This window comes from Equus quagga, chromosome 8, assembly GCF_021613505.1.
Source record: "Equus quagga isolate Etosha38 chromosome 8, UCLA_HA_Equagga_1.0, whole genome shotgun sequence".
In the NCBI taxonomy this organism is placed as follows: domain Eukaryota; kingdom Metazoa; phylum Chordata; class Mammalia; order Perissodactyla; family Equidae; genus Equus; species Equus quagga.
Window position 1 is genome coordinate 63465538 of NC_060274.1, and position 26765 is coordinate 63492302.

Consider the following 26765-nt stretch of genomic DNA (forward strand, 5'->3'; position numbering starts at 1 on the left):
GGGGCTTTGGGGAGAAAAAGGAAATAATAAAATCTTTAAAAAAAAAAAAAATGAGTCAAGTCCATCCCACACTCAAGGGGAGAGAATTGCACAGGATATGAATATGAGGAGCCAGTAATCACTTGGGTCTATCTGAGAGGCTGCCTATTATGTAGTGATCAATAACTAGGTGGATGGATGGACAGACAGATGGAGGGATAGACAGGCAGGTAGAACAGATAATGTTATGCCACAATATAATTTATTTGTTTAATGTTGCATTCCCTGTCTTAAGAAGAACCCTGAAAAACTTGAGACTGTTTAGGAAAGACTGACCAGGATGGTGAGGTCTAAACATTTTTCCTTCTATGTGTATAAAAGTAGAAGATTCCACAAATTTTGTCTAAAAAATAGAAAAGTTTTAAAAAACATGGTAACAGTTATAAAGCATTTGAAAGCGTGAACTCTGGAGAAAGGATTATGTGTTCTTTTTAACTCCAGATAACCATCCTATTACTAAAAGACAACTGTTAGAGGAAAGTGATGTTACAGACGAGATTGTGCTTCAGTATGAGAAATTTCTAATTAATTATGTTTGCGGTTCAACATCATTCACATTAAACTTTAAAGGCTTTCTGGCAAGTACCTGCTACTTATGATCAATAACTATGCATTCCTCATGCTTTTATCCCCAGCATATATATTTAAAGACTTTGACATTGAGCCATATAACACTTCTGGAGGTCATGATTTTATAGGAAGTATAGTTACACACGATAGAAAACAAATTAATCTGAGAGTCTTAAATATTTCCCTTTCTTTTTTGGAAGAGGTTCTAATATTCAAAAGAAAATATAAATGAATAAGTGAATTTTTTATAGATATGCGCTTATTTTGGATTCACAACTGGGCATATAATTTCTAAATATGCAAGCTTTTTAAAACACCTTTTTTACTTAAAATCATTGGGGTATCTGAGATTTCCATTTGAAATGCATCAAATGTTGAAATGTTTTCACTTCATTCATATCATTTTAATAAGATCTTTTGTTACCATTACAGCACAAGGGGAAATTGAGAGGCTCACTTTTTATCAGGGCCTTGGTTTTGTGATTGTGCACAGGGGAGCATCAGCTGTAATGAAGGGCAGCGAGGGCATTGCCACGTTCATGGAAATCGTCAGTCATTGTGGATTTCTTGTTTACGGTACGCCTAAGACTACCTCCTGGCCCTCAGACAAGAGGAGCAGCCACTATGGGCTTGCGACCATAGATAGTAGAAGTTTTTAATCTCGTCTATATGAGAATGGTCAACAAGCGCTAGTGATAGAAAGAAGATTAAAAACAGTGGGGATTTCAAAAAACTGCCTAAAGGGGACTTTGGCTTAATGAAACATTTTCTGGTGTCACTATATAAAGATGAACACTTAAATGTTTCGTTTTTAATGTTTGTATGTGCAAATATTTAAACCTGTGATATCAAAACTTAAATAGGGAAATGTCACTTCTTGAAAGAGTGTAGCATTTTTAGAAAATACTTAAGTTTATACCTATTATGTAGTATATAGTCCTTGAAGTATCACGTGTTAGCCAATGTTTTTTAAAGAATTCAACTACTCTTTTTTTTTACATTGAAATGTAGTATAGAAAAAAGTTCTTATAATTAGTATTGAGTTAGATACAAAATTTATTTAAATAACTAATGCTTACAATTAAGTTTAAATATTTCAGGTCTAGCTTTTAAAAGCAAAGATTTTTCTAGAAGAATTTAAAAAATTTTAAATGTATAGTATAGTATGTTAACATATAGTATCTAGCTCCCAATACAGAAAGGAAAAATATGTAAGAGTATGAAAGTACGAGAATGAGGCAGAAGCTGGTCATGTAGGACTTGAGCCTTAAATGCTATCAGCAAATTTTAGTGAAAGTCGCTGGATAGACATTTACCACTGCTTGTTCAGTCGAATTAAGTAAAATATTTAAAAAGCTATCAAGTTCAGAGTAAGACCATAAAATGTGATCAAACATAGAAAAAGTGAGACACTTTTAACAAAATGTTTAAAGGCAGCATGTGATCTTGTGATCGAAGGTTCAAATATAATGAGAGTAGATCTTGTGCATCTATTTTTCTTTTTCTTTTTTTAAAAATGTATATCATTCAGATTTTTGGTGTGTATACAGTAAATATTTGTTTAAAGAATATTTGAATGAAAGAATGATTATATAAGAACAAATAACTATCGATATAGCTTTTCCTTTTTTAGATTACCTTAATTGCACATTGAGAATTTAAAATTTTGACATCATTCAAGTGCCATTTTTGACTAGTATGTCACTTTTATTAGAATAGCTTATGTCTGAAAAACAAGGCACTCATAAATCATCATTTTTTGACATAACCTCTTACATCATTCACACAGAAGATGGATCTTTATGACTTCAATTCAGCAAATTGGAAATGCAGTTTTATAGTTGTTTAATTGTTTGACAGCTCACCAGAGAATTCAATAAACTAATCAGATGCGTTCCGTATAATCTTGTCATCTAAACTCCAAAGGACAATACGTGGATGTTGCTTGGTCTGATAATAGGTGAAAAGAAAAGGAAAAACTTATTTTTCTGCCTTTGCCTATTGTATCTCAGCCTGAGGGGAAGAGGGGGCAGTTCTTAGTGAAATAACTCACGCTGGAACAGGCTGATTGCTTAAACATTAGAAACAAGACATGCTGACAACATAAACCCTAACTGTAGATTTTAGTTTTAGTAGTATTGCCATTATTTTTCAATCATAAGCTTAGCAGATACCTAGTTTTTCATTTAAATGTCCAATACAGTTTGGTTTCTTGACCTCATTCTTTATAGGTAAAAAATAAAAGATCACACCATTCCTTGTTTGAAACAAAGAAAAATTATAAAAAGTGGCAAGAAAAAATATTTTTTTCTTAAAGGAACTTTAAGTTCAGAAACAGGCTGATTTGACTACATGTATTGTCATTTCAGTGGAGATAACAATGTCTAAAATATAAATCATAATTTTGCAGAAACATCAGTTGATTTGGTCACATATATTTAGAGGGGCTGATTGTTCCTGATTTTATTAATTGTTATATTTTTGACAATTTTTAAAATTCAATTTAAAGTGATCATATAATCCATAATTTTATATTTCACTGGCAACAGAAATTAAGGTTTGCAGAGCACACTTGAGTGCAAGTATTTTCTCTTTTTTGTGGGGTTGACTCACAAAAACCTAGTCTGTTTTCAAAACTAGTGTGATCAAGTAAGAAGTAATTGGGATAGTGTATACAGATAGTACTTCTAAGTGCATTCAACCATATCTAGATATTAATACATTATCTAGGTAAAAACAACAGTAAACAGGTATTAAACATTCTCTAGGCACCAGGTGCTTACATAGATTTTTGTATAGATTATATGGTATTTGTTATAGTTATTATATTCATTTGATAAATGTAGAAACTAAGGATTAGAAATATTAATATATTCAAGGTCACAGAGCCAGTACATCATGTTTATGGTTCAGTGAATTTGTCCTATCAAAGCCATTTTTCTCTTTTACCAACCTTTTTAACTCCTAAATTATACTGTCACAGCATATCCATCCTCTGAATCCATAATTGAAATAATAACCTTTAAATTTTATATTCTCTACTCAATTCTATTTATGTTAGATTGTACATGTACTGTTATAGGACATATTTATAAAGACAGCATAAAAGTGAACCAAACATTTAGAACATATAGAAAGGTAATCTGAATGTTATAGATTTTCCAAATGGGAGATTTTATCAGTTCTCTCATAATAATAGTGCCTTAAAGTCCTTTCATGTCTATACCACATTTTATTCTTTTATCTCTCCTTTAGAGATATGGAGTTAGATACTAATTTTCACACGAGGAAAATAAGGCATAGAGAATAGTTCAGTTCCACTTCTGTGTGTTTTCCCTCTGGACCATACTAATCAGGATGGCATTCTATTATTGCAAATCTATACTATAATTATACCAGATTACAAGGCTTTAAAGATGTGTGTAGCTGGGTGATATAACGCTACCCCAAATAGCTGCCTGAGTGAAGAAATATGTGTATTTTAACATAACGTTTTGAAAATAAATGCAAAATACACCATGTTCATGGATCAGATGACTCAATATTGTTAACACATCAATTCTCCACAAATTGATCTGTAGATTCAGAGCAATCCCAAATCAAACATCAATGGGCTTTTCAAAAGAAATTGTCAAGCTGATCGTAAAATTTATATGGAAATTCAGATAACTTAGAATAGTCAAAGTAATTTTGAAAAAGATACACTGAGTTAGAGAACTCACACTACCTGGTTTCAAGATTTATTGTATGGTAATCAAGGGAGTGTGGTATTGGCACAAGGATAAATACATAAATGGAATAGATGGAAAGTCCAGAAATCAGCCCACAAACATTTGGTCAACTGATTTTCAGCAAATGTACCGAGGCAATTCAGTGACGATAATGAATGTCTTTTCAGCCAATGGTGTTGAAACAGCTGGTTATCCATTTGGAACAATGAAACTCTACCCTTACCAAACATCATGCATAAAAATTAATTTGAAAAAATCGTAGACCTAATATAAAATCAAAACATTAACTCTTCAATAAGAAAAATAGGAGAAAATCTTAGCAATCTTAAATCAGGGAAAGATTTCTTAGATAGGAAACAAAAGAAACAAATCTTTTAAAAAGTGATAAATTTGACTTCCTTGAAAGTGAAAAGAAAATGAAAAGACAAGCCACAGATTGGGAGAGGATAATAAGTAAATAAAACAAACACAGATGCATGTACTGTTTGTGTGCGTGTATGTATCTGTGTGTATGTATGTATCTATAATATATATAAATAAGGATATGTATCTAGAATATTTAAAGAACCGTTACAGCTAAATAATAAAAACTCAGACAATCCAGTTTTTTTAATGGGCAAAAGATTTGAAAAGATGTTACACTGAAGAAGATATATGAATGGTCAGTAAGTGCATGAAAAGATATTTAACATCATTAGTTATCAGGCCTTTGGAAATTAAAACCATCGTAAGATACCACTAGGTACCCAGTAGAATGGCTGAAATTTTAAACAGCAATGCTCAGTACTGGTGAGGATGTAAAACAACCGCAGCTTTCATGCGTCGCTAGTAGAAATGTAAAATAGCACCACCACTTTGAAAAATAATTCGGCAATTTCTTTGAAAGTTAAGTATATGTTACCATATGATTCATCAATTCTGATACCATGAAGTACTAATCAGGAATAAAAAGGAACGAATCAGATACTTGCAACGACATGGATAAGTCTCCGAAACATTATGATGAGCCAGAGAAGCCAGATACTCTATGAATTCGTTTATATGAAACTCTAGAAAAGCCAAATGTAATATGGGCCCTGGGTGAGGATGATACTCTAGAAAGAGAAATGGTATATTTTGGGTTGATGGAAATGTTCTTATATCTTTATTGATGTGGTGATTACAGGTTTATACATTTGTCAAATGTATTTATTGAACTATACTTTGAAAATAGATTATTTTATTGTGTGTAAATTATACCTGAATAAAGGTGAAAATTCTAGTATTTACAGATTCTATTTATAGTTGATTCCCAAGGGAAAATAACTCAGATGATAAATGAACACCCAAGCATAATTTCTGCGTCCTGTTTGAAACTACATAAAAAAAATTCCAAAAAGATAATTAATTAGTAACATCTAAGTATAAAAATTTTGACCTTTAGTGTATTTGTACAGAGAATGGTGCAATTAAAAAAATATATATGATTGATGCTTTTCTCTGGTTATGTTGCTATTTTCAATTTAGAAACAAGATGAAATAAAGTGTCACATCTAAAATAAAGTTACATGTAAAGAAATTATATCATGGAGACCTATTATTTGTATTTTTAGAAAAATAGAACTCCTGTAAAAAGACTTTAAAAAGTGTATGTTAATTTGTTAGCAAGACACATAGTGTTGCTGAGGATGTTTCACAGATGACTGTGACTTGCAATAAATAAATGGCTTCTCTGGTCCTTTCCTTGTACGTTTTTTCTTACAGGAGTAGCATCAACAGATGTTTTCCTGTCTCTTTATTTCTTGAAGCCATACCCTTCCTCATACCATCTCTTTCTCCTAAAGAAAAAGTGAATTAATTCACCACCTCTTCTTATTTTATTTTAAAAACAAAACCAAAAAAAACCCCTACATTTATTTTCTCTTCTCTTTATCTCCAAAGTTATAACTTAGCAAAAAGTCAGTGCCTCTCTATTTATTTCCCCACCTAAAGTATGCTATACCTCAAAATGTTTTTGAAGCAGTTTTTGCAGTGTAAAGAGGACGTTATTATGGAAATAATAAATGAGTTCAGGGTACAGGAAATTATGAGTTTGCTTCCATTTTATAGGGCATCAAAATTGTATAAAGTACTGTAGGATGGTTTACATCTGTTTTGTCTTCTCCCTGAGTAATAACTTTCTTATGGTTCCTATCTTTTTTTGGGGCTGTTTCTGCAAAAATCACTTTAATTGCTCAGCTAACCTCTCCTTCCACCAAGGAATAGCATTTAAAGTATATAAGCGACAGTACTTTTCTGAGGCTTCATGGGTGAGATGTCAGTCTTGGTTACTTTTCTTAGCACTCCTTTTTGCTGGAGAGTCTAACTATATTAGTCTTCTTTAACCTTCCTACAGATTTGTTATTGGGCGCGAAAAACCAGGGCAAGTGAGTGAGGTAGCCCAGTTGATAAGCCAGACGCTGGAACAAGAAAGGCGCCAGCGAGAGCTGCTTGAGCAGCACTATGCCCAGTACGATGCTGACGACGATGAGGTAAGCAGCACTGTGCACGTTCTTTCTCCTACGTCTCCTCTCACTACGTTCCTGCTTCACGAAGTCTTCACCGTGGACCAGTGTGACAGGTTCTTTGCAGGAGAATGTGTCTACATTCAGCCTCATGGAAGAGAAATATTACCTGCATTTGTTATTAATTTATTAATCAAGTAATGGTACCCTATTTACAGTATGAAGACGTTGGAATCAAATAAGTCATCTTTTACCAAAGTATTAAAAGAAATTCATTGAAACAAAAAAGGGTGAAAATACCAAAATGTGAATAGTTTGTTTCTTTATTGGTGGAATTAGATGATTTTCTCTCCCTGCTTTATATTTTTTCAAATTTTCTACAATCGGTATGTAATGCTCTTTCAAAAAATCAGTAAATATTTATAGTGAAAGCACACACAGCTACATACACAAACATACACAGAAACGTACTAAAAATTGCTGAGTGTTTTCAGAGGTTTTTTTCCCCAGGAAGAGAAAGTCCTTTGGATCTGCTCGCTATGATTTGTGCTAACATAATGCAGAACAAAGCTTTTCCACCAGCACACTTTCCATAGAGTTAGATACATATTGGAATAATTTTGCATCCTGCTCTCTGTAGAAGATCAAGTGAATGAATAGAAGCTAACCCCCAAGTGAAAACGGCTCTTGGGAACCCTTGTGTATTGTAATATAATACAGATGCTGGTCTATTTCTAATGTAAATGCCAAACGTACATTGATATAGTGGGACAACATGCTTTATATAAACATGTTTAAACATGCGTGTGTTTCATATTGGCATCTCAAAACATTCATCAACGATTTCGTTGTAGTATTTCATACTCCATAAATATAGTAAATATTCAGGTAAAACAAATATTTTTTATACCAGCTGATATAAGGACAGTGCAACATCATATGTCCAACTTCTACTCATCTGAATATATTCTTTTTCCAGAACATTTTGGTTTCTAGCCAGGACGTAGTGAAGATTAGTAAACAGACATTCAAATATTTTTCATGTATTTTTGGTCTGAAATGTTTTAGCCCAAATGTATATTAATTTTTTATGTGTTTGTAGTATAATGAAGATGTATTCTCCATTTGTTGTAGTAGAAAATTAAAAGCGGTGCATCAGTGAACTTTTGATGAAAGAGTAAGCATTAGAAAATCTTCACGTGAATGCGTTAGTCTCCTAGAATTCTATTTAGTTGATTTAGTTTTTCACTTGCAGAGTCCATTTGAAATGGCGAGTCTTTTTTCATTATGCTGAGATATTCTCTTTGAAAATGTTTTCTTAGATTTAGAAACTAAAAAAGTGATTTCTTCAAGTGTTTGAACTTTGATCTTACCTAGATTTCAATTCTCTGTGCTAGTATTTTGTGTTTTATCAGAGACTCTGGTTTGCTTTGCCTGCAAGCCTCTTTGAGGATCGTAGAGTCACTCTCTGCAGGTTTGGTTTTGACCTGCTCACGCTGCTGGAAAGAATTTGGACCCGAGGTTCAGGGGAGTACGGGTGACATCAAGTGGTGGAAGGTGAGGAGGCCAAGCCTTCCAATCTCTGGGGGCATCTGTATCTTTGGCTTTAAAGTACAGAGATTGAGCTAAATCTCTAAATTTCTTCCAGCTTCTAATATTCCATGAGATTGTGAAATAAAGCATCAGGTCTAACAAAGAGAGAGGGAAAATAAGAAAGTTCTTTAAGGCTCTCCAAGTGAATTTTTTTTTTAAATTTGAGTTCATAATAGTTTACATCATTGTGAAATTTCAGTTGTACATTATTTCTTGTCTGTCACCACATAGGTGCTCCCCTTCACCCCCTGCGCCCCTCCCGACCCTCCTTCCGCTGGTAACAACTGAAGTGTTTTCTTTGTCCGTGTGTCCAAGTGAAGTTTTTAGATCACAGACTGTATACTTCCTCCAGTTATTTTGAGGAATTGATCACATTCATCCCCAAAGGTTTTCAACTCAAGCAGCTAACAAAGCTTTTTTCTTTGATAAGTGATTTTTCTCTAATTAATAATTTGAGTAAATGCAAAAGGAATATTTGTTACTTAACATTTATACTTAGGATCACATCATATGGATTTTTTTCTTTGCCCGTTTTTGTAAAGAAAGCAGAGTTGACTGTCACCTGAACAGATATTTTCAGGGGTGAGGGGTGCGGTAAATAAATATGCAGTGCCAGGCGCTTTGCAGGGTGCCTTTCCTACGTGATTTCCTGGAATCTTCACAGCAAACAGAAGAGATTTTGTTGTCTAGAAATGTAGCAACTGAGGTTTTTCTACTGGAGCCACTGGGAGTTGATAGATTCAGGATGAGAATAGGGTCTTCTTGGCTCCAAAGCCTGGACTCTGCAACACACTGCTGCATTTGAGTGGAGTGGGCTGCTGGATCTGCCTGTGTTCAGGCGCACATGCAACAACTGGGTAACAGGAGACGTTGGAAAGAGGACTCCTGTTTTGGGTGATTGAGTTTCTTGTAATACTTAGGTTCTGTGATTCTTTGATTTATATTTCTAATAATAGGGGAATTGAATACTTGGAGAATTATTTTACTCTAGGCAAATCCTTAATCCATAAGTATCTTATGAAGATAGGGTTAAAGGGAAGAATAATTGAATGTACAGATATTTTACCAAAAAATGAGGGTTTAGCTTTAGGTTAAACTTTTTATTCTGTCTGCAGGTTGTCAAACTAGAATCAGGTGATTGCTAATATGTTACTCCAGGTAACCTTCACCTTATTGAAAAGGTCAAGGAGCCTTTTCCTTTGTCTCTCTCTCTCTCTTTCACGCTCCTCTCTGACTTACGTTTCTCCCTTTCTTGTGTTTTACACACTGTCTCATCAAAACATGCCCCCCTCAAACCAATTGTTAATTTTCTCTGCATGGGAGAGATGAAAGCTATGTGAATAATGAACATTCACTCTTGTGTAAACACTTTATCTACTTGATTTAAATTCACTTTTTTACTAATGCTACCAAATATTGTTAAATTGATTGATTTGAGTGTTATGTCCCTATTTTATATTTACTCTCGCTCGCCATTGATGGAAAGTAAAATGTCCAAGAGACATAATGGAAATGAGAAGAACCAACATTGGTTATCCAATGGGTAAATGCTCCTTGAGTAATTGAGTTAATTTTATATGTAATTGAACAATTTATTGATTTGAATGTCTTTGTTGTTCCTGGATTGTGTACTCAGTCACTTGGTTTCTTACTTTTCTTATCATTTATAGAATCATCTTGTGATTTCAAAGTTAGAATCAGTTTTATTTGACTGTATCCCCTGTGACATGTCCTGGGCCAGCCAGGAAAACCTCTAATTAAATGCAGAACAACTAAGATCATCCAACTAGTTTCCAGAGCCAGCACCTGGATCGGCATTGTCTACTGAAGGATAGATAGCTTCTGGTTTTGGTCAAATCATCTAAGGTTGATTCTAACTTAGAACTTATCACAGTGACAGAGGAGAGTTGCTTGCTTGAATTGTCTACAGGGAAAACATTGCAACGTGAGAAATGTATCCTGAAATTGTACAAGTACAGTGGTCTTCTATTAGAACCATATTTAGGATTAAGAATACCTTATCGTGTGTTGAGTGTGCTTAGATAGATCTGTTTTAATGCTTTAGAAAATTGTAAGTCATACTCTGATAGAATTTAAAATATATAAATCATCCCCAAACTCTGTTTCTGCATTTTCTGTTTTTTTCTCCAAATATTCAAACGAGAAGAGTTTAAAATAAGCAAACATCCAGTTCAATTTTAATTTGCATTCCTGTTTTTGTCCACTCTGTTAAACATTCTGATTTAAAAAGAAAGTTAAAATGGCTCTGCCTAAAGGCTGACGAATAAAAGGGAGGATCCTATAAAGAATAGGGAGATATAAATCTGAATAATTGAAAAATTTTAAATGTAGATCTGAATATATCTGTGATTACTGACTGAATTTCTGGATTTAATCAATTATTGTTCTTTTATTTTTCTTTCTTTCTTTTTAAAACAAATCTGAAAGGTAACCATGGCAGATTTCAGTAAACCCCTCAGATAGTCAGCACTATCCCACGAAGTTCTGGGGCTATGGTAAATTTTTCAGCTAGATTTTAATTATCAATGACAAATTTAAACTCCTGTCATACTCCACAGCTATCAATGTTTAACTTTTTAGTGGTGGGATGATATAATTCTGGTATATGTTTTGTGTAGCATGGGTCATGTATATATCTTTTGGGTATCGGTTTCTTTCAAAGAGCATTATGCAATGTGAAACACTGTGGGTCAGAATGGAAAAATAGTATGAACTGGTACTGTGCTACTTTTTGGTATTAGAAAATACATATGGTTGTTCACATTAAAATGAGTTGTTTTACATGCACTTTTAAAATTATATGATTATTTTTGCTTTTTAAAATATAGTATATATTACATTTTAAAGTCTTAGATTGTAGATGGCATTTCGAGGTCTCTTTAGGCAGTAGTTCATAACAAGGTTGATCATCGCTCCAGAAGCTGAGGCTCCTGCTCTTCCAACATAATTTAATCTTTTTTTCATAATTTGATTTCATTACTGGAAATTAATATCATCATGACTGTATCATGACATTATTTTTTAGAGTCTTTTAAAGTATTGAATACAATTTAAAGCAGCTGCCTACATGGATGTGTATTTTTTATTGCTTGTGTTAACATGTAATAATTAGAGACAGAAATATAATGGAAGCTGTGGTTTGCATAAGTGTTAAAAGGTTTACAAGAATGTAGTTTTTATGTGCAAAGCATTCAAGGGATGACATTAAATTTGACTCATGCTGTTTGCTGTTCCTGGTTTGAAACAGCTTTTGTTGTAGGAGCTAGAGACTGCGGTTACCAGAAATGGCCTTTTAGTAATGTGAATAGACTGGCTACTCTTTATAATGCTGAGAAACTAAGAGTGGGGGCATTCTCTGAGTTCTCGAAAGTGTGTCGTACAGCAGGCATCGGAACTTTTCTATCCTTTGTTATTAGGCTGCTTCTCTTTTGTGGGGAAAAAAACCTCCTTTAACGTTTGTTGTCAACCATTTTAGAACACTGTGGCTGAATTGCAAGGAGTGTCTGGCAACTGCAATAACAGTAACAACTATTTCCTTAAGGTTTGTTTTGTAGCGGACAACAATGCTTATGTGTACATTCCTGCTTCGTGTATGAAATTAAATATTCTGTGTGTCTTATTAACTAGCTCTGTGCTCGAAAGAATTTCTCTAGAACTGAGTGTTTTGTATGTTGAATAATTGTTTGAAAAATTATCATTTGAAAAATATTTAATTCTGAAACATAGCACATATTTTAGGCACAGGTTCTGCAATGTGGACTCACTTCCTAATATTTAACCATGGATGTTTTTAACCCTTAACACTTCAAATATTTTGTGGTTCATATTAAAGGGAAAAAAGATACCCAACAGCAGGGCTGTATGATGTTTATACAATACACTGTATACAGTGATTTATATTGTCTTTAAATCCAGTGATATTTTTTCTAGAAAAGAATCTATTGATGCAAAGTTTTTAATTTTTCAAAAACCAAAAATCCTAAAATTTTAAAGTATAGTAGTATTTATTTGCTTGATTTATATGGTATAAACATAGCGAAATGTCTAAAAAGATATTACACTTTAGATAATAAAATAATTCTCAGTATTGTTGGCTGCCAGTAGCAGAGATAGAGGTGCTTAAAAATGGAAGTCAGGGGGCTGGCCCCGTGGCCGAGTGGTTAAGTTCATGTGCTCCGCTGCTGGCGGCCCAGTGTTTCGTTGGTTCGAATCCTGGGCGCGGACATGGCACTGCCCATCAAACCACACTGAGGCAGCGTCTCACATGCCACAACTAGAAGGACCCACAACGAAGAATTTACAACTATGTACTGGGGGGCTTTGGGGAGACAAAGGACAAAAACATAAAAAAAATCTTTAAAAAAAAAAAAATGGAAGTCAGGGCCGGCCTGGTGGCATAGTGGTTAAGTTCATGCATGTCCCAGGATTCTCAGGTTCGGATCCCAAGCACAGACCCATGTACCCCTCATCAAGCCATTAAATTTACAAAATAGAACACGATCGGCACAGATGTCAGCTAAGGGCCAATCTTCCTCACCAAAAAAAAAAAAAGAAGAAGAAGAAGAAGAAGTCAGGTATGTTTAAAAAGGAGGCTGGCTTGGTGATTAGAGGAGCCTGAAGAATAGGAGACATATAAAGCGTTTTTAACAACTTGTTTACAGACTCCAATTTGACTGGATCTTTAAAATCGTTAAATTTACTCACATCTTTTGTTTGTGATCCCCAGATCTACAGTAGTGGTCATTGTCATTGAAACACAGAATCATAAGGTGCTTAGAAAACATTCAGTGGAAGACTATATCCATCTTGATCTAACACGAACAAGGTACACCCACATACATGCTATCCCCAGGAGGTGGACGTCCTCCTCTACTTGAAAGGTCCTCTTTAGAAATATTCTTTGTATATAGAAACATTGTTATTTATAACATTGAGCACAGGCAAGGAAGATGGGTAGTGTCAAGGGGAGAGAGAGATTAGAATAGAAACCTTCTCCTAAATAATGTCATCTTTTTCTAGCTTATTTATTTTATTTTGTTTATCATAATGCAAGTGATTTGAATACGTTTTCTTGTTTTTTTCTTTCCAACTACCACATTGTGGTGACTTTCATGAGCCAGATACAAAATACCAAATAAACTGTATCAAATTCTTCTGTGCCATTAAATTCCTCTGAGAGTATAGACTTTGTACTTCCTAGAAACAGTGCTGGAACAATTCTATATTACAATGATGAACCACAGAGTTTGCAGTGTTTAAGACATGTCATAGAAACAAACACAAATAACAGTATTTTTCCAACTTTAAAAACATTTATAAGTTGAATATAGTTTTTTACCAAAAAGTTCTAAAATGCTAAAAGGCACAGAGAGAGAGGGCCTTACTAGCGTGGGAAACAGACTGACTTTCCTGTGCACCACAGGGATCGCATGGTTTCTGCATGCCTTTGCTGCTACCGTTTTCTCCACCTGGCCTGCCATTCCCTGCACTGACTCTTGGTTGCCCTCGTATGCCCACTAATCCTGCTCTCCCTTAAGGGCTCTGTTTAGGTTCCTCTCTCTCCTCCAAAAGATCTTAGACTCTCTCAGCTGGGCTGAGAACCCTTTTGTTTCATGAGTCAGTAGCACTACGTGTCTCTCTTTCTATCATTATTTACCCAAAAATTTCCTCTGCTAGCTTGTAGTCTCTTCAATGACAGGTTTCAATAACTGGTTGATTTTTAATATATACACAATGAGGACAGCACTGGGCGGTTTACAGGAAGCCAAGAAATTGAACTGAATTGAATCGAAAGATGTTAAGATGAAAATTGGGGAGTAGAGTTAAACGAGGAGAATGAAATTTAGTAGGAACATAACCTGAGATAGGACAGAAACAGGTAAAAGGAATGTGAAACCTAGTAAGCCTAGAGATTGAGATAGCGAAAGGACTGCAGGAATAATCTGTACTTGTCTGTTGGCACTTAGGGATTTAGCACCTTTCTGTGGGCTTTTGCTACCACATTTTAATTGTTTTGAGAGACCATGAGTTTGCAAGAAGACCCTATCACTGTCACACTGCACCAAAATCTTCTGTGTGTAAAACCAGAAAAAATGAATATGCCTATTTCATTCCCTAAAAACCTTTGGGACCTTAGAAATAGCAACTTGGTGACACATTGACACATTCTTTTTAGTCACAACTGAATAAACATGCGATAGAAACAGAATGGTCAAAAGGGCCTAAATGACGTCAGGATCAATACTGCATGGATAACTATTTTCTGCCCAATATATTAACTTAGAAATAGCCTTCAGTTATAGAAATACATTTTTGTCAGCAATAAAAACTAAACAGTGACCTGATCAAGGACTGCTGTCCTAAAGCTGCCTTGTTATGGAGGTTTGCGAGGTCTGATAAGGGCACCATTTATTTTAAACTGATATTGACACTAGTGAGGGTGGTGGTAAAAACTCTTAATTGATTTCTGGAATTCCATTTCTTAAAGGGATTTTAAAAAATTTTATTGACATAAAATTGACTTATAGTAAAATGTGCAGACCTTAAATATATAATTTGATAATTTTTATCATTAAATATTTATATTTCATATATTAAAATCAATATTAATGGGGAGTAATTTATATACAATAAAATGCACCAATTTTAAATGTGTTTAGCTTAACAGTTTGATGAATAACCACCACCACATTCAAGATATAGGGCATTTTCATTACCTCAAATAGTTCCCTTATAGAACTTTGCAGTCACTCTCAGCCTAAAATGATCGATCTTCTTTCTGACACTAGATTAATTATGTCAATTCTAGAATGTCATTTGAATGAAATCATAAAGTGCATACTTTTTTTTATGTCTGACTTCTTTCACTTATCCTAATGTCATATTTATCCTAAGTGTTCTATATGTTATGATAATTGGTATTGCTTTGAGTTACAGTGGACAAAGCCCAGGGCCTGCCCAAAGCGGGATGTCTAATTGGAGGACTCCATCATGAAACTAGAGCCCCAGGGGTTACACTGCTCTGTAAGATGAGAGTAAGTCTAACCTTCTACCTCAAGGACTGCGTGGGAAATTGCCAGTGTCAAACCTTGGTGCTGAGTGGAAGAGAAGAAAAAATTTCTCTGAGAAATTGTGACCACAGCAGCCTGAATTTATGCTACCTTTCAGGAAAAAAAAGGTGTATCCTTTCTTGAGGCATTCACCTTCAGCCAAAGTCTAAAAGTTAAAGTTTCAAGAAATGTGAGCTTACAGTTTCAAAGTACAAAACTCACAGGGAAATAAATCACCGTTAGAAACAAACAGCAGAAGCAAGAGAGAGAAAGGGAGGAAGGAAAGGGAGAAGGAAAGAAAGATAAGGTCCAAGTTATTTTACCAGTTATTTCAAACTGGAACAAGTTTCTCTAATCACATATAACTATTCCAGAGGACAAAAATGAAAGAAGTACAACTCTGATATTAGGAATGCAGTAAAACCTTGAGAGTGTGAAATGTATGAGGTGATGAGCGATAACCCTGGTACGAAAACCAAATAATGATGAAAAAGAAGACTTATAGGTCCATCCTACTCATAAAAATAGTTCAAAAAAAAATCCTAACCAAAATATTAGCAAACCATATCCAATAACATATAAAAGAGATATTATGGTCAAATTGAGTTCAGCCAATAATTCAAGTATGGTTTACATTTGAAAATCAGTCACTACTTGCATTTGACATCATACTGGAAAACAAGAAGAAGAAATAAAAGAGATAAATTGGAAAGAAAGAAATAAAAGTGTTATTCTCAGGTGATGTGCTTGTCTATTTAGAAAATCTCAAATGTACTTGTAGGTAAATTATTAGAAATAATATAAGATTTTAGCAAATTTGCTGGATACAAAATTAGTGTAAAATATAACATCAATTTCGATGTGTCTACAGAAAGAAAATATAATTTGTAAGTTAAAGTTTACCTTGGTAAAAGGCAAGACCTTGCCTAACAAAAGATAGGCAAGACCTTCGTGGAGAAAAGTAAATTTTGTTGAAATATATTAAAGCTTATATAAAAGAACAGAGAAACCTTGTTCATGGATTAGAAGACTCAGTGGCTTAGTTGAGTCAGTTTCTCTAAGTTGATTTATACATTCAATGCAACCCCAGTAAAAACAGTTATAAATAATTTTTAAATGGAATTTGGTCAGCTGTTGCTAAGATATGTATGAAAGAACAGCGCACCAGAAATAACCATGACATTTCACATTCCTTAGAAGAGAGATATTTATTGTTAAACTGTATCAATTTAGACCCTGGGGCAAAGGAAGGGACAAGTTGGTCAAGGAGGCCAGGGACTGGCCCTCACATATATGAAGCTTTGATTGTGACATAGCTAACACTCAATGAGTTGAGGAATGTTAGGCTTTTCAATGAAGGAAAAATGGTGAAATCGTGCAAACCCCATCTCAATGTGTACACGAAAGTTCATTCCAGGTGGGTTGACTACTCAAATGTAGAAAGCAAAACTCTAAAATTTGGAAGACAGTGTAGAAGAATATCTTTACGGCTTCAGCATAGGAAATGGTTTCTTACATGAGATACTTAAGAAAGCAAAACCATAAAGGAAAGGATTGAGAAAATTGACTGTGTTAAAATTGGGAACTTCTGCTCATCAAAAGAATACCTTCATGAAAGAAGAAAGACAAACCAGAACCTGGAAGAAAATATTTGAAAAATAGATAACTGAAAGAGAATTATATAAAAAGTACTTTTATGAACCAATAAGAAAAGACTACATATGGGCCATTGGAGAGGAAACCTCAGTGGCCAATGAACATATGAGAAGATGCCCAACCATATTAGCCATCAGGATGCGAAAATTAAAAACCAAAATGAAATACCATTTCATACCTACTGAATTGATTTAAATTGGATATTTAAAGTTTTGGTGAGGACTTAAAGGAACTCAGTCTCTGCACATAGGAATATAAATTGGCCTATCCACTTTGAAAAGCAATTTGGCATTATCTAGTAAAGACGACTTAATTATATTTCTTATTAAACACCTTAGTAAAACTCATATATTTGAGCTGTAAGACATGCAAAATATCGCTCTTGTAATGGAAAAAAGTTGGATACAACTGCCATCTCTTTCAGCAGGAGAAAGGGTAAATATATTGTAGTATCTTCATATGGTGAAATAACATACAGAAGTTGTTTGAGCAATCCGCAGCAACTGGTGGACCCTCCGGAGCACACCATTAAAAGCGCAGAGGCACAGAGGAATACAAACAGTATGATTCCATTTGTAGGAAGTTTAAGGTCATAGAAAAATAAATGGTACATCGTTTAGTACTACAAATAAAACTAAAGAAAAACTAGGAATGATAGAATTCAGCAGCAGTACTCTGAGGGGCAAGTGACTGAGATGGAATCCAGGAGGCAGACACAGAGGACCATAACTGAGTGCAGGATGCTGCTCCTGGCCTTGAAGTAGGCTGTTAGTTCACTGGTGGTAGTTAAAACATTATCCATTATATTTTCTATATGTTTCATAAATTCTCTTTGTGTCAACTTGATATTTAATGAAAAAATTAAAATCTATCATGTACAATTGCTTATATTTAGCAATTATGTGGATATAAAATGGATATGACAGAGTTCCTGCTCTCCAAGGATTTGTAAAATGACAAGACTGTATCTCAAACTTGCCTCAATGTGAGAATCTCATGGTACTTCTTTAAAATTACAGATTTCTCCACCTAGCCTCAGATCTACTGAAACAGAATATGCATTGTAAAGGGCCTAAAGTTATGGGAGTTGTGGGAAGGGCTTCGATACAATCAGAGCTGGAATTGTCCAGTTGAAAAATGCCAGGAAAACTGATGTAAAGACCTTTGAGTCCTGGTGTTACAGACACTTTGCAAGAGGGAATTGCTCCACAAACCAGCAGGTAGCCATAGTGAGGAAAAGTGTAGAATTACTCTTCTTTGGAAATTCTAAGATTGTGCTTATATTTATTATTAATCCATAGATAGTCCAGGAAAATAGCATCACTGACATTTTTGTTGGTTTTGCTTTTTTGTTTACTGTAAAGTCTGACTATAATTCTCATTCTATTTGATGATCTGTTAACATTTTGCAGTCATATGAGTCAATTTTTATATGAACACACCATATTTTCCAAGATTCAATTGATTATATAATTATAGAAGTATTAAAATAATAGTAACACATGCCACTTTGGTCACTGTAGTTGTTCTCTTCTGCAGATTAAAAATTCAGGGAAATACAAATCTCTTAGTCTCTTCCCACAGTTCTGCTGGCATCAGAATAAGTACTTCATTGTTTCGTTGGCAAGTAAAATGAAACTCAAGGAAGGCTGCCAATTTGAAATTGCAGTGTGACCTTTGGATTACACAGGTCCACTTTGGTCTGTTGACTGTTCAGTTCTGGATCTCAGTGGGAAAAATAGGGGTCAGTGGTTCCCTGCTGTTATAGAATATATTGGTTCCCTGCTGTTATAGAATATATTTATCAGGAACTTAAAGACAGTGACATTTAGATCTTAGTAAGTAGGTAACATTTATTAAGAGGAATATAATTAGGAATATTAAGTCAAGGAAATATGTAGTTTATACTGCCAAGAAGCTTGCTCACTGTGGAAACAATAAATATATATGTAAAGAATTTAAATCGTTTTCAAGGCAACCTGTCAAAAGGCCAGATAACCATAGTGTGAAAGAATTATCACAACTAAGGACATACAAAATCAAAGCATGAATTTGAGATTTGTGGTTTCAATTTCTATTTGCAAGAAATTTTTTATTGCTTTTGTTTATTTCTTTATTTTCTGTAACCAGGAAACTAGGTTAATATTGGGTATGTTCAGCAAATGAAAAGACTAGTTTACCTGCAGAGCAGAGTATGTGGAAAGGAATAATGGTTGGAAAGTCTTTGAAAAAGCGAATTGAACAATACCGTAGGGAGTTTAAAAATCAGCTGAATTTCTAGACATTTTTTTCATTAAATAATAATTGGGAAATTTCTACACAATGCTATCACGTATTTGAGGCATTAATTACCCTTTGTTCTGGACTGTCTTTTCAAGTGTTTGTGGAGTCAACAGTCTTAAAAGATAGAGATAATCTTTCCCTCTAGAGCAAGGGCAGTAATCCTTAATGCCTATTATAAAAGATGCAGGTTATCCAAGGTTTGGGTTCCTCTCCTGACATGTCTGCTTGTACAGGTATCATCTGGACCTCTTCCCATCACTCTTTGGAAATTGTGGCTTGAGGAACCAGCACAAAAATCATGATAGTCTATATTAACTACAGATTTTCCTTGACTTATGATGAAGTTACGTCCCCAAAAACCCATTGTAAGTTGAAAATATCCTAAGTCGAAAATGCATTTAATATACCTAACTTACCGAACATCATAGCTTAGTGTTGCCTACCTTACGTGTGCTCAGAACACTTACATTAACCCACAGTTGTGCAAAATCATCTAACACAAATCCTGTTTTATAATAAAGTGTTGAATATCTCATGTAGTTTATTGAATACTGAAAGTGAAAAATGGAGTGCTTGTATGGGTACAGAATTGTTGTAAGTGTATCAGTTGTTTACCCTCATAATGCTGTGGCTCTCTGCTGCTGCCCTGCATCAGGAGAAAGTATCATACAAAATTCAAAATTTGAAGTATAGTTTCTACTGAATATGTATTGCTTTTGCACCATTGTAAAGTCAAAGAATTGTAAGTTGAACCATTGTAAGTCCAGGACTGTCTGTAGTGTGAAGACCTATCCTGAGTTAGAGGAAGGTTCTGACCTTGTCTAGACAGCAGTTACGGAGAGCCATGCTGTTAGTGAGCGTGAAAGGAAGGAGTTTGCGATTGCTGTGGTCAGAAGCCTATTAAATCCTTAGAACTTTGGCTGGTTCACTGGGGCGATAATGAGGCAAGGCTCATCATGCCAGTTAAGGAGAAATAGCATTGGTTGAGCTGCCTTTTGACTCAACCCCTCCTGCAGTTTATCATGCCAACTTTAGATTCATTCAGATGGTAAAAGATCTCAAAGTATTTTACAGTGGGTATTGGCTGCCTTAAGGAAATATTGGCCCAGTCAGAGAGATTTCTTTGAGATAGACAAACTCTTTTGGGAAACCATAGATGAGTATTTGCGTCCTAACTGGTCCATAATGCTGATGAAAGTAACCCACTGAAGAATGAGAAACTGTTCCAAAACAATCTAGATAAATTCTTACGGTCAGCCGCACCACCTTGGAATACTTCCTCATCCCTTATGTTCAAACCAGGCTTATGATTGGGCTCTAGATTGAGATGTACTCCATAACAGGGTCGCTGCCGTGGGAGCCAAGCCTATGGCTGCTGAGTCAAAGACTCCCCAAAGCTAAACTGGTTGTGTCAGTAATGATGACTCACCTTATATAGTGCTTTAGATGGACTGTAGACATTGGAAGTTTGGTTAAAACATGAGTAACCTCTGCACTGCTCAAAACTGAAAATGAATGCATCTTATTACTGGCACAGAGCCACTCTCTGCCTCCACGCTCCTTAATGCCTCCTCTCTCTCCCCTGAACTCAGCTGGAGTTCAGGGGAGAGAGAACTCTACCCAAGGAGAAAGATGGCTAGGGGTCGGGCTCAGATCTCTTGTCCTCCAGAGAGACCAAATGCTATATGAACCCCTTGAGTATTCTGGGGAACTTTGGGATGGGAGGCACTCAAACTATGTGGTTCTGTGGATACTGGCTTATAAATCACCGTCTCATTCAGTCCCATTGTAAGAAAGGATGCCCAAATTCAACTGATGTGATTTGGCAGGGTTCACAGTAGGAGGGGAAGCTAAAATGGCCTTGTGGATGGGACTCTTTGGGCAATGTAATGCTATTATGGCTTCCACTGCTAAATGGATAATAGAATTGATGTATTATACCCCCGCACTTCTTTGTCCCATTAGTGCCAGTGGAGATTCTCCTATTCAGGGATTGCCGCATGTAGAGAAGTAATAGTAGGACATGTAGGTCACACTCTCTGTTTTCTCCCAGGTGGTCCAGCAGAAACAATATAGAATCCCAGAAAGATAAGAGGAAATCACAACGTGTTTAAATACTTAAAAGCTGCCAGAATACTTGGGCCATTTCCCAACACAACACTGCATGCCTGATGTAGCCACCAAAAAAAAAGGCAGCTGTTAACCTTCCACTAAGCTCTCATGGAAACTAAAACTGAATGCCCAACCCATGGAGGCCTTGTGACTCTCTGCCCTCTTATTCTTAGTTTGAGATGGATCACCTTGAACTCACTGACCAATAAAGAAGGGCCCAACAAACCTTGCTTGTCAACTGGAAATTATAGATTCAGGAAAGCTGCCAGCCTGGCCCAGCAGCATCTTAGATTTACATGTTTGAGGAGTAGCTTTCCAATTCAGGGAAACTTTATCTGCCACTTCACCTCCTAAAACAAGGCCTCTAGCTCAGTGAGGCCTTCAGTTCATAGATGTTCCCTTAAATACGCTGGGCTTGGTTCACTGATGGTTCAGCGAAGCTGTCCAATGCTGTCTACTAGGCTTTCGAGCCTCAGCACCAGCTGTGCAGACCCAAAAATGGGCATGGTCACTTTGCTCAATGGGCAGAACTCAAGGCCGTTCTAAGAGCTATGGCCATTACTCCCCTTGATGAACCTTGTTATATTTTTACTGACTCTTGTTCTGTTGTTAATGACTTAACTATTTGCTCTGTCACTTCGAAAGTTACAGGCTGGGGCAGATTAAAGTTTGGGATGGCAAACTCTGGGAATGAATTGTGGCAATTGATCAAAGTCTTTGGACTGCTCATGTCTCATGTAGCTGCTCCTTAGGGGTGGTCATAAGAGGGCTTCGTGTATTTAAAGCAAACACTATCATTAGATCATGTAGCCCTCAGATGACTCTAGAGATCTCTCCAAAATGAGGCTATTCTTGGTTACTTGGCATTACTTTCCTGAGGAATAGCTTGTTATTTAGATGCTTCCTGCAGGCAATTATTCTTAGGATTGGACTCATTTAATTAGATAAGGTGGTACAAAATTTGTTCCTTACTTTAGGTGATATGACCGATGATACCACCTCCATACTGGAAGGCATTCAGATCAACCTCAACTCGCCGGCCAGGGTTGTTATGGATGATAGAATTGCCCTGAACCCTAGATTTCTTCCTGGTGGGCAAATGCTGAGTCTGCAATCACTGATACCTTCTACTGTATCTGGCTAATACCTTAGGCCAAGTAGAAAGGTCAATAAAGAAACTTAAGGAAAAAGTTACATGAGTTGTTAAGGTAGATCCTGATGGTTTATGGGATTTACTTAGCCAGTAGGATCTGGAAGCCCTGGGGAATATGATTGATCTCAGTACTGCAAGCGGACTCATTCTGCTGCTTGGAGTTCTTTTATAGTAGTCTGAATTGTATGTTGTCAAGTAGACTGGTGCTGGATTTGGCCCTAAGCTACTTTATTCACACTGGTCTGTATAGCTGAGCGAATATCATGCTCGTGCAAAAACTAACCAGAAGCCAAGATGGTATAGAAACAAGGGTGGATATTGTTGGGAGACAGTTCCCCCACGGGTGTCTCACTTCTCTGCATGTCTTGTGTTCAGAGGCATGAATGGCCTTTGTTTCAGATTATCTTTTCAATGCTGTTTGTATAGTGAACAGCCTTGGAAAACAGAGATAGTGTCCCTCTTTAGGGCAGGTGACAGACTTGCTTACCACCCATTATAAAAAGTTTGTATTTCCCAAGCTCAGAATTCTTAACAAAAGATTTTGTGGTCACACTCTGCTTCATTTTTCCATCATGTTCTCCTGGGAGTACCCTGGGTTTGAATTTTGTTTGGAAGCCATTTCTTAATTTTAGAATAAAGACTTTGAAAACCATCAAGTCTTAGTTCCTTCCTGTTTAGTATTCCTCTCTGTCTCTCTTTGGCCACATTTTACTTTAAGCAATAAGAGGAAATCAGGCAGCACTTTCAGCGCTGTCTGGAACTCTACTCAGCTTGATCACTCAGTTCACAGGGACGTTTCCTACTCTCTCCTTATAGAAGGTGATAATGTTGCTAAGCTTTCTGCCACTACACAACAAGGATCCTCTTTTAGATTTCCACTTACAATCTGTTAAGGCAATTGAGGCTTGCTTTAACATACTCTTCAAAAATACTCCCAGCCTTCATTCACTGCCTGTTTCAAAGCCACTTCCCCATTTTCTGTATTTGTGATGGCAGTATCCCCTTTCTATTGCTGGGTAATAAATATCACTGAAACTTAGCAACTTGAGATAAATATTTATACATTACAGTATCTGTGGGTCAGTTTAGCTGGATACCTCTGACTCAAGATCTCTCTCAAGGCTTCAAGTAAGATGTCAAGCAGAGCTGCAGTCATCTAAATGCTCAGTGGGAGCAAATCTGCTTCCAAGCTCACTCGCAGCTGTTGGCAGAACGCAGAGGATCCACTTCCAGCTCCCTCATGTGACTGTTGGCCGGCCTCAGGTCCTTGCTGGCTGTTGGCCAGAAATATCAGTTCCCTGTGATGTGGGCTTCTCCATATTGCCATGCACAACATGGCAGCTAGTTTCTCAAGAGCAAGAAGACAAAAAAGACGCAAGTCATAGTCTTTTTGTAAACTAATCTCAGAAGCGACAGCCCATCACTTTTGTTGTATTTTGTTAGAAGTGAGTTGCTAGGTCCAGCTCAAATTCAGGGGGAAGGGATTATACAAGAGCATGATTGCCCAGTAAGAGAGGATCGTTAGGGGTTGTTTTAAAACCTGCCTACCATAGTGGGAGAGAGAGTGCCTGCTTTTGAGGAGTATACTTTCTAAAATGAGGGGGGAAAAAACTAAAGAAGGCTTTCAAATACTGTATAATCAAATGCTAATTTATGAACAGTCTGCCACAATTACCAGAACATTTTTTACGTTGAGTTATTACAAAAGATTTTGTAGGCAAATCTTTATCTGGTCAGAATTTTAGGAAGAATAATTTGTCAGCAGTATTATCCATGACCTGAGATGCTGAGTGCCTGAAGGCAGGGACCACAGAAGGCCATATCAGTAACCTAGGTAGAGATTTTACATGTTATTTGGTTAGGTGACTAGATACTAAGAATGTAGTGAATTATCTGAAAATAATCTGAGAACACAGATTGACAAGAAAATTTTGAATTGACTTGATAAATGGGAGGAGAAATGGGCCGGGCATTGTGTTGGATATTGTACATGCTTTATGTCTTTGAATTCTCTCAGTGCCCTCTGACAATGGTATCTTTCGCACCATTTTATAAAAGAGGAGAACACAAAGATACAAGCTAAATGACTTGCTCACCATCATGCACTATGACATTGTTTTTTCTCTTTTGGGGCCCTGGTCTCTCCAACCCCAAAGCCCATGCTTGTTTTTCTTATACTGCTCTGTGACATTGTCCTGGAGAAACCAGGGATGGTGAAAATAATCATCGTCATAAAGTCATATAGTCATTTAGCATATTCTAGGTATGGTGATTAATACTTTGAATATATCACAACTGGAAATTCCCCCAGCACCCTGATGAAAAAGGTGCTGTTAGTTCCATTTCATAGATGAGCAAATCATTAAAAGAGACTAAGTGGCCTAACATCCCAAAACTAGGACACACCAAAGTCAACTGAAAGACAATGGAAAGAGAGATGCCTTTGCAGAGAAGGGGATGCTTTTGCTGAAAGCCATCTGGATGGTTGGCACAGATTTAGGAATTTTAAACATTGAAGTGTTAGTTTGAGGTCTTTCTCCTCCAGAGAAAAAGCAACTCTCTTCTATTCTCTCACAGAGCCAAGTCTGAAAATACATATAACCAAATTCAAATCCAGTAAACAAATTGCAACAAAAACTGGATAATTAAGGCTATTTTTATGATTAGCACCATTTAGTTTCCTTGAATTTACCAGAGCAAACATTGCTACAGCAAAAATTACTGTTAATGGTTGGACCTAAAACAAGAGAGAATCCCCAGAAGGGTCCTCTAGGCCCCAGCTGCAGCTGCGCTTCACTGTATTTCTCACTTGAAAGCTGAGAATTAACAGGAAAATCAGGCTCTGCTGTGCTGTGCAGATGTGGCTAAAACTGTATTAATTTATTCAGCAAACACTTGTTCAGTGCCTACTCTATGCCAAGCAGTGTGCTAGCCACACTAGGATTACAGGGAGAAATCATACCTGGCACTCTCAAGGAACTTACAGTTGAAAGAAGGTGATAGGAGCAGACAGATGTAAAAAGACAAAAGTTTTATGAGTGATGTAAGGCATATAGTGGAAACAGAAGGAATGGATTAGAAGAATCTTAACACAGCAGCGTCATAGAGTGTGCTAAGTAAGATGGATATTCATCTTGGATCACTGGGGCAGGAGAGGATTGATAACTGGGAACAGAGACCTGGAAGTTTTCTTGTTCTTGGGTAGAAGCAGGTGCCTACTGAAGAGGAGCAGGTTTAGTGAAAGGAAGAATTTTACTACAGAAATGACCAGTTTGCTTATAAAAGATTCATGTGGTGAGGTCTTCTAGGGCATTATGAGACTACAATTTAGCAAATATCTGGTTGTAAGCTACAGATTTGGAGAAGCTTTAGCACGTTCCTGTTGTAGTATTAGCAGCAGCAGCAGCAGCAGAATTGCTTATTTTGAGCACCTACCGTGCGCCAGACCTTGTGTGGAACACTTTACGGGCACCATCTAACTTAATCTCGTGGCAACCTGGTATACCAAGGAACTATTTTTAGCTTCACTTGATAGATGAGGAAATTGAAACTTAGATCTGGAAGCTAACTTTACCAACATCACAGAGCCAGGATTTGAACCCAGGCCTAAGTGACTTCAAAACCAAGATTCTTTAACTGATCTCCACTTAACCAACTCACCAATGCAACCGTTATTGTCTGTCCCTTCTGTGAAGCCTAGACTGAGATCCACAGCTCTCCCGAGTGTTCAAGGCTTTAGTATGTCTATACACTTCTGCTCCCACTAGTCAAAAGTTACCTGTTGACTAAGGGGCAGACCCTGTCAGCTGTACTTACTGTTGTAATTATGCATTTTAACAGAATATTAAATGCTCTAATACAATATGAGTATAAAGGAAGTTGTGTCTATGAAAACGAGATAAAATGCTTTGGGAAGATTCAGTAAAGACATGTAGCTCATGAAAACTACATGTGAGAAGGCGTAAAAGAGACAAACCATAAAAATTAGAGGAATTTTGCACTTATTTTGCCTTGCAAGTATCCTTTTCATCCATTTTAAGACACTGCAATAATTTTATAGATTATATGCTGTGGT

At 36.2% G+C, this 26765-nt stretch overlaps 1 protein-coding gene across 14 annotated transcripts in view; it reads left to right on the forward strand.

Moving 5' to 3' along the window:
• PPP1R9A (protein phosphatase 1 regulatory subunit 9A) overlaps positions 1 to 26765 on the forward strand; it is a 314721-nt gene that overhangs the window by 204067 nt on the left and 83889 nt on the right. For 9 of the 14 annotated variants that reach the window (XM_046670458.1, XM_046670459.1, XM_046670466.1 and 6 more), the window contains 2 exons: positions 6715 to 6850; positions 11913 to 11978. In XM_046670458.1, the coding sequence (XP_046526414.1) occupies positions 6715 to 6850; positions 11913 to 11978 (202 nt within the window). The remainder of the gene's footprint in view (positions 1 to 6714; positions 6851 to 11912; positions 11979 to 26765) is intronic. The other 5 variants (XM_046670463.1, XM_046670464.1, XM_046670470.1 and 2 more) reach the window with 1 other exon arrangement.